Here is a 12,714-nt window from a genome sequence, read left to right on the forward strand (position 1 = left end):
TTTTTTTTTTTTTCTCCAGGAAAAAGGGACTGTACTCTCCCTGTAGAGAGGGAGTTTGTCTTATACATCTTATATCCAGTTCACATGTGCCTTCTGCATAACAATCACTAAATATTCCTTGCCTATGCTATCTCATGCTTATTTTATAACACCGGGCAAGCAACCTAGGCTGGCTGTTTCTGCCTCCTTACCTGTTTCATTCTTTCTTCAACCTAGCTTTTAACCCTGCACTCTCCTGAGCCTACTCTTGCTAACGGACCTCCTATCTGTCACATCCAGTGGATACGTATGTACGCTGTCCTCCTTTCCTTGCCCTTCGCCCATGCCTCCATGTCTCCATGCCTCCATGCTCTCTTGGCCTCTGTAGTGGCTATTCCTTAGTCTCCTCTTTATCCCCTCTTCTTCCACCTCACCAAAGTTGGTTGTCCCCAGAATTATAATTTATCCTCCCTTCCCATCTCACTGTATGTTTTCCTTATCTGAGGCTTTGACCTGTATGTGTTCATTCTTATCTGAGGCTTTGACCATACTCCTAACTCACAATCAACATTTCCAGCTCTCACTTCTCTCCTGAGCCTTGGTCCTGTATCTCCAGCTGCCCTACTTGAAAGCAGCACTATCAGGGCAGCCTCTGAGGCACATAAACTTATTATGTAATTTCTTCTTCACCCTCCCAATCTGGCCCCTCTCCTGAATTCTCCATCTTAGTTCATGACATCACTGTTAATCTAGTCATCCAAGTTAGGAAAACTTTAATTCATTTATAATCCATGACACCATGAAAAATTATCTTCTAAAATCCTGAAAGAGAGCACTTCATACTCTCAAACGAAGACTTCCCTTGCCCCACTACTGACTATCAGCAGAAGACCAGCTTCTTTGTCTTCAGCATGAAGCGCCAGGCCTAATGGGACTCCAGCCCACTTCTGGCAGATCACCTCCTCTGGCATCCCCAGGTCACCCTATGCTTGAGCCCCACTGGACTATTTATAGTGTCAGAATCTTTCACATCTCTAGCCTAGCACTTGCTGCTGCTGCTGCTGCCTACAGCAGTGATTCTCAACAGGGGACAATTTTGCCCCTAGAGGACATGTGGCAATGTCTGGAGACACTTTTTGACTGTCACACTGGGAGAAAGGAGTGTTACCAGCATTTAGTGGATGGAGGCCAGGATGCTGTCAAATATCCTACAGTGCACAGGATAGCCCCCACTACAAAAGTGTCCAGCCCAATATACTAATGCTGAGATGGAGAATCCCTGCCCTAGAATGTCTTTGATTTCTCTGCCTGATGAACTCCAGTTCACCTATCAAGACTCAGTTCAAAAGTCACCTCCTCTAGGAAACCTTCCTCTGCCAACCAGGTCCTCTCTCCAGAAAACAATGTCACATCTTTCTACTTTCTCAAACACAACTCTATTTAGTACATCACATATTAGACTGAAAATTTTTTTATGTTCCGGCATGTCCCTATTACTAGAATGGGGGTTCCCCTAAATAGAGACTGTATTTTACTCATCTTTTATTCTCAGTACTTAGGACAGTGCCTGGCACTCAAATGTGTACTGGATGAATTAATTAAACAAGACACATTTACAGAGAATACAAAATATTTTCAGGCAAACAATTCAGCATTCTGAACCTCTCTGAAATGAACAATTCCTCCATTCTAAGAAACATACATATACAAATATACATTTTCACCAACTTTCTAAAACTGTCATTAACATTGTTCCATCACATTTTAGAATATTTATAAATTATGCTGGTTTTTGTAAGTGCTGCTCAAAATAAATTTAACAAAATCTCTCTAAATATTTTGCTAAACTTAGTAAAGTGGGGATTGGAAAATAATGGAGCATTAAAATAAGCATACATTTAAAACACCTATTTTAGGAAGAACAATTAAATAAGAAAATATTGAAATGTATAATCTTGAGATTAATGTTAAAGGCTTTGAAATAATTGAGACATAAGCTTATTATGGTTCTACTATACTAGGTGTAAGCAATTTACCTATTTAGAATTAAGTTGCAGGTAATAAAAACTTTTAAAACAAAAAGAAAAAACGTAAAAATATTTCTCATAAAAATACACATATAAGCAAAGAATGGAAGACATTTAAACTTGGGCAAAACGCTAATGCACATTAAAAAGAAGGTACTGAAATCTCTGAGTATCCTGACAAGATAACACAGGAGATTCAGAACCCAACAGATGGGGGAAAAATAAAATAACAGTAGAGAAAACCAACTACAGATTTAGAAATCTGAAGAACAATAATTTTTATAACTGTGTACGAAGTACCTTAGCTCCTTAACCTGCTTCTTGATTGAACTGACAAACTATTACACATACTGTTAAAATATCAAATATTTATTTTCAGATCAAAAGTCATTATATAGCCTTTACAAAAGTAATACTGTATTTCAAAAAGCATATATAATAAACATATGCCAGTTACTGTTACCTTGTTTGCTATGCCTGAAATAAACATTAGTATGCAGACAGACTACAAAGTCTCATCTTCACTCTAAGTTGTAAACACAGAACGCAGCCAGTGTCTAAGATACAGGTAAAGTTCTCACTAGATTTAAAACATTAGTCATTAATGAGCTGTTGATTATAGAAAGCTAGAAACTCAATTTTATACTGCTAGAGACTGGGAGCTAAACATTTAAGAAAAGAATTTGTAGACTCTCAGTGATTTTGAAACCAGGGTCTCTGACCAAAGCAGTGATTTAATTTCATGGCTGCTCAGTACAGATAGCTGACATTACTAAATGCTACTCTAATATCAACTTGTTAAATGTGAATCCAGACTCAGCATATCAGAATACTAACCCAGACTAACTGGAGTCATGGGAAATATTTTGGGAGTTGTTTATTTATAAATGAGTTACAATATACCACTATAATTAGATTAATATATAATTATTGATAAACACAGGATTATTTCTAAAACCCATTATTGTTGCCACTGCTATATTTAGAAAAAGCAACACTAGAATCTTCTTCATAAAATAAGCCCTTGATTTATCAATTAGATCTATTTAGATCTAGTAAAAAATAAATTTAACTGTCACTATATTGTTTACAATGCTTTTATAAAGAGAAACGTAATAAATATTAAAAGAGGGGACAATTTAAAGCTTCAGCAAACTGCACACTTCTGAACTATTTTATAATCCAATAATCTACCAAAAGATAGAATCTGCACAAAGTTATACATTTTATTGTCACAAAAAATATTTAAGTTAGCTTACCTAAGTATAACTAAAACCAATAAAATGTATGTTTTTAACAATGCAAAAGGCATTTGATCCACATTTCATTAAAAAACACATTTAAAATACTCTTTTCAAAAGCATCCACAACAAACTATAATTATTACTACAAAATAAACTATTTCAAGATATTTCTGTAAATATTTTGACATGAATTATTCCTTTCAGGTTATTTCATTAAGTGTAAAATAAATTTATAAGTAGCATTAATTCGATTAGCAAACTATTAATATGTTTCTTCTCAGTGCCACTTCTTTTTTCTTTTAGGAGGGAAAGCAGTGAATGGATTATAATCTTCTAAAAGCTGGTTTTAGAAAAGTGTCCTAAATGGAATTTAAAATTCTAAAATGTAGATCAGAATTTGAAATCTGATATTTTTTTATCCTCAGTAAAGTAGTGGCTTACATTAACATCTGGGCATTGGTAACAATTATTGTATTTACCAGATTTCAGAACAGAGAAAATAAACTAGCAGTTACTATCTTATTCACCTAAATCTATTTATTCAAAAGTTTTTTAAAAAAATGTTTAATATACATATTGTTACAAAAACACAGATAAACAGATATGGTTCCCCCCCAAACTATTATGTACTGTCATGCAGAATCACTTTAGTTAGAAAATTTTTTAAATTTCCTGGAATCTGGTAAAACATTCCAAATACAGACATTTAAAAAATCTATTTTAGTTCAAACCATTTTAAATACTTTGGAAAGGCCAAATTACATAAAGAACTCTTGGCAAAGATTCACGAGTTAAATTATTAATAAAATAAAGCTGAATTGTCAAAAAAACAAATAAAAAGGTAAATAGAAAATTATGGGAAATGCCTGGCAATTTAAACAAAACTCAAAAAGATTAAAACTTAGAATTCAATATTGTTGAAAGAGTGAGTTACATTTTAGAAGGCAGTATTAACTCGTGGCTAAAGAAAAAATAGGGTGGGAACAAAATTCCTGTGGTTAACGGTATATACAAATGCAAATGCCATTTATTTTTCCTCTGCTTTAAACATGCAGCATAATAGTTTTTATGAATGATCTTAGAAATACATGTATTTTAGAGATATAGTTCCTCTATGACCATTTAAAACAAGATCTTCACACTTTGATATGGGTTTTTGTTTAATATCTTAAATAAGCATTCTAAATTTTACTCTATTTCATAATGATTAAGAAGGCGAGAAAACAAAATGATCATTTTGAAAATAGGAACAAAATACTGAGCTACATAATAGAATATTACACTATTTAAAGAAAAAATATGCCAAGATAAAATGTTGTAAAATAGATTGTTATTCAGAGTTTGTTTTTATGTTACAGAAAAGTTTTACAGCTTAAATCACTTAGGAAGATTTAAAAAAATACACATTTTGTACATTGGTAAAATAACAAACAGAGTGAAAAACTACACATAGGGTTCTTCAGATTTACAAATATAAAATTCATGACTACAAAGTATATGCTAGCTAAGGACTGGGGAAATATATAAAATTGCTTAGTTGTAATAAATTTTATCCAAATATTTCATTAAGTTATTCTCATAGAAATTAACATTTACCAAGACCAAAGGAAACTTACCTTACAAGAATTAGACAGTTCATTTGTGCAATCTCTGTTGCTGTCTCTCGATAAAATATCAACTTTACCTTCATTTCCAGATGCAAACTTTATGAGTAACTGAGATGGTCCCCCTTTAGAACAATTGTGCTTAAGGCTGGATAGACAGGAAATATTTGGATAAGCTCCTCCCAATGAAATACTTCTTTGTAAAATACCATGATTTTTGTTCATCTGTGAATCTGGTCTTTCCAATTCTCCATTGATATTTATTTGATAATCAAAGTTTTGGGAGGATGGCAAACATGCAGATGTCTTATGCATGAGCTTAATATACTCGGAATCAGAATTCAGCTTAATTTCTGACATTTCTGGTTTACAATCGCCATTTGTTGTTCCACAGTCTAATGTAGTTGCTTTTTGTTGGGTGAAATGCACTGAAACACAAGAATATCCTTCAGATGACTTTTCACAGGCAGTCTGTTTGGAAGTATTATTCGAAATAACAATTTTCTTTTGTAATAAACCCTTCCTGTGAAGCGGCCGTATGTCTCTTACTTCTCCGGGGGTATAAACTGTTTTAGATAACCGAAGTCCATTGACAGCTGTTGAAAGAAATCCTTTAGCACCAGTGCCATCCTCATTATGTGCAATTTCATTAGGAGAAATAATAAACTGGTGTGAAGTTTGATAGGATCCTTTGCTCAGAAGAGTACATGGACTTGTTGGAGAAGTTGGTGGGGTATTTGAAGGACTCCTAGGAAAAATGACTAAGGAGGAGCAACGTTTTAGAGGAATTTTTGTGTTCCTGCTCACTGGCAATTTCATAATCTCTAATCCGTGTTCCAAGTCATCCTGGACAAAAGGATCTGTACTTGTACTTCTTGAAAAAATTTCACATGGAGTAGTATTCCTGTTTGGCACACTTCTATTGGAGGTGCTGTCAGAAGATAAATTTCCACCCAAAAATGTATCATCACTTGGTGGAAAAGTATAACTACTACTGTCACTGATGACACTGTTCGTGTATGAACCTCCACTTGTGATACTTGTACATGACCCAAAATCACTACCATTGCTGCTGTAAGACCCATTATCACTGGCTGAAAAGTTACTAAGGCTACCACTACAAATGGCAGGACTGCTTAAAAGGTTACTATCATTCACAGCATTCAATTCATTATCAGCCACAACACTGCTGTAAACACCATCCTTCAAGATACAAGTAAATGAAGCATCATCACTATCAGCTAAGACACTGCTAGACTGAAGACATCCACTGTACCTTGTGGGCTGTAGTGAAATCTGCAGACAGCTGCTCTTTTTATTAACATTTTCAGATGAAGGAACAGATGATCTTTCTTGAGACTGAACGTTTCCCTTTATTAACGGAGCTAGTGCAGTCTGTCTGGGAGTCAGCTTCATTTGAACAATGTTAGACGCTGAAATCCGCGTTGGTCTTTTGAAGCACATGTGAACATGGCTATCCAAGTCATCTCCGGAGGTTTCTGACAAAGGGTAAGTATTGCTTCTTCTGGCTGCAAAGTGCAATCGTAAGCTCTGTGCCATTTGTTCTCATTTCCAAACATGTTAAAGGCTGAAAGTCATAACAAATATCTCTGTCTGTAGACAGGCTAGAAGCAGCTGCTCTGCATCAAAAGAAAAAAATCATTTGTGGTGCCTAAAAGAGCTATTAAGTAGTAGTCTTTACCCTAAGTAAAACATTAGATACCAGATATCATAGAAAGAAAAAGACGGCCCATTCCTGAGACTGACGTTTCCAAAATGTCTTGAATTGCTTGTAGTCAAAATGCCTTCACTTACAAAGCACTTGATTTCCAGCGACCTTTAAGCTGAGCTCAGCTGCAGCACACTGACTCAAACACAGCCAACCTTGTTTCAATTATACCTTCTCCAATTTGCATGAATGAGTAACACAAGAACAACAATCTTCTAAAATTTCAAGTTGAAGCAGTATTTGTTCACCCTAGCTCTACTAAATGAACATTTAACTATGTGAATTGCAGTGCCTATACTTTCTCCAGCCGACTTTGACCACTAATATTTTTACCCATAGGTATAGAATTACAGGAAGTTGGTAGGAACGGAACCCCATGTAATTAAGCATCAAATCAAAGATTGAATTTCCAAATAGTAACCATACTAGGATTCTAGTCAAGTTATAGGGACTGTTAATTTTTCTTTTTTTTTAATGAGTGAATTCAAACAGTTGTGTAAATTTGGAAATACTAAAACTTTGGGATGAAGTAAAACTTTAGTACTACATGAAACAGATAGACATTTTAGCTTCCAAAGTGCTAGTTATATAAAATGTGAAAGTTTAAGGACAGAACTATAAAATTAGCCTAGTAATACTATTGCAAAAATGAAGCATCGGTTCAAGAAAAAAAAAGTTAAGAGAAGCTGTCACTAGGCATTTTCTTCTGTAATTTTAAGGCCTTTTCCAGCCAAGTAGAACAGACTTTAAATGATGCCATTTATATTTTGACTATTAAAACTCTGCCAAGAAATAGCCTAAGCAAACACTTCATTAAAAATATATGCAGATTAGAAAAAAAAAAAAACAAAAAACTATACCCCAAGATAGTTTGAACACACAGTATATTTTATTCCTCTGTCTCTGTAATTCATTCACTTAAGAGAGTGTGGAGTTAAGTAAAGAAGTCAAAAAAGGATTTAACATATCAAATAAACATATCTCAATGCCAATTCTGTTCTGAAAAACTCTAAGAGCTCTTTGCTGGCCCCTGCTGGTGCTCTCAAACAATCCATTTAGCTGTTTGATATCTACAAAGAAATACAAACCATGCTGCACATTTCTTTATATAAACAAAGTACATACTTGTTTACATTTTTGAGAACTTGCCCTGCCCTAGAGGTGGAATTACTTACCAGTGCTGATAAAGCTCCCATAGTAGAGAACAGTGGACTGTTTGTCCTTTTAGAGGTTGTGATTTTGTATATATATATTTTTTGCTTTGTATTTATTTAACCTTTACTTTATTTTCAGTTTACTAGGCAATAAAAGTTTAATATTTTAATTTCTCTCCCAAATGTCATAGACCAAGGTTGGTATTCTATTTGAAAGAAATAAATTTATTTTTAAATAATACTCCAGGGTGTATTTAAACCCCTTACATAAATTTTATAGCTGGAACTCCAGTAATAAATATATACTGGCTCATTCATAGGAAAGTAAAAGGTAAAATAGTTCAGTTGTTTATACCACATGGTACTACACCCAACTTGTATTTTTCTAAGTAAGATTGTTTTCCTTAGTAAAAGCAAATATGTAAAACATACACTCATACTTTGTTAAAAAAATTGCTTAAGAGCTGTTTTCAATCAGAATTTTCTCAACAGATTTTTAATCAATTAAGACACAACAAAATAGAAATATTTTGCCAATAATCCTAAGCAAACATGCTATTAAAAATATATGCAGATTAGAAAAAAATGTCTACCCCAAGATAGTTTGAATTTGAATTTATTGAATTACATTTGACTAGAATGAACTAGCACTGTGTTTTAGGATGTATATAATAGTTGGAAATTAGTAATTCAATTATTATGTTATTTTGGTTTTGTGTAACTTATCTTCTTTATGATTTTACAGACTTCAGTCAATATTCCGTTAACTTCTGTTTTAAATATGAAGTCCTGTTTTACTTTGCCTTCAAATGGCTTCAGCTTTCTTTCTGGGATTAAGTGAGGAGTCTAATAACTCAAAGAATGAGTATCTTCTAATATGCTAATCAATAAGATCTAATTATTCATGCCTATAGCCTAAAACTTCCAGGAAATAAGAAATGCTCCTCTGATTACTAACATATAAAACAATAAACTCCAAGTATTTGGCCAGATAAATGTCCTCTCTTTGGTAAGCTTCACTACAAGCATCAGTTCCCCATCCTCTAACCAGATTTTACCTTTCCAGAGTGCATGGACCATAACTACACATTTCTTGTGACCCTCCTGAGCTTGTCCTGGGCACAAAGTAAGCACTAAAAGACACCAGATAGAAGGCTGGATGAATAGATGGATGGTGTCACCACAGTCACTCTGAATGTCTAATACTTTCTTTCAGGATTATTGTTGTTGTTGAAGTTGATCCAGCTGCCACTTCTAAAGAAACATCAAAAAAGTACTGCAGGTGGACAAGAAGGAATGACGTGTGAAAAATTTACAGAAAGGGTTTCAGCCAAGGAAAAGTGCGGTAAGAGGATCACATGCACTTCCTAGCACTCTAGTCTGTTTAAATTCTAGGGAGACTGAACAGTTTGCATTGTTGGCTGAGGTCTGAAATTGCATAGGATCCATACTGCTATTACTGTTGCATGGGATATCAGGGAACTTGCTATAAAATGCAGCCCCTCAGTCCAGCAAATACCAAAACAGGATTATAACCCTAAGCTTAAGTGTGGAAGAACTGGAGGGACATGGCAGCCCTCATCCGGAAAGAATCCATCCAAGTCCTGCATAGAATTTCATATTCTGGAATGAAACAGATAATGTCTTAGGATTGAAGCTAAGAACTCCACATTCTCAGCTGTTGGTTACTGATCATCTCCACAGAAAATAAACAGATTATCTACATGGTATAGATAGGCTCTGGGTAGCCTTAATCACTGACTGAAGTTAGAAGGTCAAAGTCTGCTGTGGAGGTTAATTGTATTTATCAACTTTGATAGGTTATCGTACCCAGTTGTTTGGTCAAACGCCAGTATAGATATTGCCATGAAGGCATTTAGACATTATTAGCATTTATATTAGTAGATTTTAAGTACAGCACACTACCCTCCACAATGTGTGTAGATCTCATCCAATCAGTTGAAGGCTTTAAGAGCAAACACAGGTTTTTTAAGAAGAAACAATTCTGCCTCAAGACTACAATGTAGAAACCCTGCCTAAGTTCTCAGCTTCCTGATCTGCCCTGCAGATTTCAGACTTAAGTCTTATATATATATATATGCACACATAGTGTGGAAATATATACATATATATATTCATATATTACACATAATATCACATATAAAATACATGAAAAATAAATAATACATAAAATACATTATATAATCTATTGTTTCAACTGATAAATGCAAGAAGCACAGGGTCTCCACCCAGAATATAGGTGGCTCCTAAAACCAGTGGCTGAATGTGTACAGGTGTATGTCTTAGACTGGTGACACAGTGCTAACTTTTGCATTGGTGGGTAGAATTATTTTTTAGGGCACATCATTCTGAAATGTTCTGTCATTATTGCCACCACCACCACCACCATGACCATAATGAGATGACCATTTTGTAACCCTCAAGTCTTAAAACTGGCTGGAAAGAAAGTGACATAAGCCTACTCTTTATTGAAAGCAAATATCACTTATATTGGAAACGTTTTCCAGATGACTTAAGTTGTTCCTGCTAAATATTTTACTTGTGTTCTTCACCCTGCATTTTCAAAGAGAATTTGCTAGGAATATGGTAGATTTTAAATTTAGTTGTGAGTGCCTTAGCAGAATCAAGACGGGATGACATTTACAACACAGATCACTTGTTACTATACAATCAGGTCTGTTTCTCCACCAATGGCTAAAGTTTCTATAACATCTCAGGTCACAGCTACACCTCTGTTACCTGCTAAGACTAGCAACAAATCAGAGGACGAGAATGGTGGTGTGTCTACACCACCCTGTTCTAATTATCTACGGCTCTTTGTTTTGCTGGTAAACCGAGTATTTCCCATGAACAGAAGAGCATCTAACAAAGTAGATACACTAAATGTTACGTCTTAGCTAACACAAGATATATCATATCAGAGAGCTAAAAATGCGTAAGTCTATGAATGTCAAACAACACTTTATATTTGTATCATGATAAAGAATTTTCCAAGTATTTTCATAGTCATTGTCTCATTTTATCCTCACAATATGCTTATGAGGTAGGAAGGGCAAACATTGTTGCCCTCATTTTATAAACATGAGAAGGTATTTTTAGAAGGATTGAATAATTTGTTTAGGGTTACAAACTAATGCCCCAAATGAGAGGCATTATAATAGAATTTCTGAGTCCTTGGTGTGGGAATTTATAATATCTTTCTTTTTCCCCCGAGATGGAGTCTCACTCTGTTGCCCAGGCTGGAATCTCAGCTCACTGCAACCTCCACCTCCTGGGCTCAACCAATTCTCATGCCTCAGCCTCCAAAGTGGCTGGGACTACAGGTGTGTGCCACCATGCATGGGTAATTTTTGTATTTTTGGTAGATATGGGGTTTCACCATGTTGGCCAGGCTGGTCTCGAACTCCTGACCTCAGGAGTTCACTTGACTTCAGGAATACCTCCTGATGCACCTGCCTCAGCCTGTCAAAGTGCTTAGATTACAGGCGTTACAATATCTTGATTAATGTATTGTTTTTTCCTTTAATTAAAAGTTTTAAAAATTTTGTCATAGTTACCCGTCTATCAATATCCAACTGTTAATATCAAAGGCAATGCTTTTTTCTTCCAACCTATCATGACACAGTTTATAGCATTATATACACAGTAAATGCTCAAGGAATGTTAATTCACTGATCAGTGTTTGACAAACAGCACTTCTGGCAATTAAGAAACAGTCACACCAATACTAAAGTCACTGGCAAAGTGAACCAGACAATCAATCATGGTGGAAAGCACAAATGTGTGCTATCCCTCCTTGTGGACAACATGCAAATAATGCAAAAAAAAAGTTCACCAGTAATACCATCAGGCAGAATTCACATCGGTATCAATAGCAACAAGAAATGTAACAGTAATAACATGATCTAGCAATTCAATTCCAAAACACAGCTCTTAGAGAGATACACTCAGACATGTATGTAAGGAGACATAAAAATGTTTATCAATTGGTAACAGAAAAATACTGGAAGTGACACTAATATCTATTAAGGAGGATAAATACATAAATTATAGCATTATGACATTTGCAGAGGATAGAAAACCATGCATCATTGAAATGTGTCATCACAGATCTCACAAATATAATGTAAAGAAAAAACGCCTATCAGAGGAATCCCTATAGAGAAATGCTATTTTTATAAATTCAAAAATATGCAAAATTAACAGTGTGATTTTTTTTTTCTTTCTTTTTTTTTTTTTTTTTGAGAAAGAGTTTTGCTCTTGTTGCCCAGGCTGGAGTACAATCACATGATCTTGGCTCACTGCAACCTCTACCTCCTGGGTTTGAGCAATTCTCCCACCTCAGCCTCCCAAATAGTTGGGACTACAGGCACCTGCCAACACAGCCAACTAATTCTTGTATTTTTGGTAGAGATGGAATTTCACCATGTTGGCCAGACTGGTCTTGAACTCCTGACCTCAGGTGATCCATGTGCCTCAGCCACCCAAATTTCTGGGATTACAGGCACGAGCCACCACACCTGGACAATAATGTGTTTTTTTGGCATATATGTATATGTGATAAAAGTATTTTAAAAAGCAAAGAATGATAAATACAAAATTGAGGACAATGGCTACTACTTGTGGAGGAAGAAAAGATGCTACTAAGGAAGGATTCAGGGAAGGTTTCAAAGATTTTGGTAATGTTCTAGTTTTTAAGCTGAGTATAGTGTATACATATTTGTCTTATTATTTAAAATATTTATATTATGTGGTCTTTCATGATGTTAAAACAAAACACACACAAAAACTCCAGTTCTTAAGCTGAGGAATGTGTATACATATTTGACTTATTATTTAAAACATTTACACAACCCCATCCAAAAGTGGGCAAAGGATATGAACAGACACTTTTCAAAAGAAGATATATATGACGCCAACAAACATATGAAAAAATGCTCATCATCACTGGTCATT

At 34.9% G+C, this 12,714-nt stretch overlaps 1 protein-coding gene across 4 annotated transcripts in view; it reads right to left on the minus strand.

Moving 5' to 3' along the window:
* NEDD4 (NEDD4 E3 ubiquitin protein ligase) overlaps nt 1-12,714 on the minus strand; it is a 176,392-nt gene that overhangs the window by 87,687 nt on the left and 75,991 nt on the right. For 2 of the 4 annotated variants that reach the window (XM_017543378.2, XM_017543379.2), the window contains exon 1: nt 4,867-9,924. The exons of 1 other annotated variant lie outside the window; for it this stretch is intronic. In XM_017543378.2, the coding sequence (XP_017398867.1) occupies nt 4,867-6,414 (1,548 nt within the window). In that variant the 5' untranslated portion in view covers nt 6,415-9,924. Of the gene's footprint in view, nt 1-4,866; nt 9,925-12,714 lie in introns of those variants that run through there. One more of the 4 variants, XM_017543376.2, reaches the window with a different exon arrangement.

The sequence above is a fragment of the Cebus imitator genome, unplaced genomic scaffold (genome assembly GCF_001604975.1).
Source record: "Cebus imitator isolate Cc_AM_T3 unplaced genomic scaffold, Cebus_imitator-1.0 Scaffold154, whole genome shotgun sequence".
Taxonomy (NCBI): domain Eukaryota; kingdom Metazoa; phylum Chordata; class Mammalia; order Primates; family Cebidae; genus Cebus; species Cebus imitator.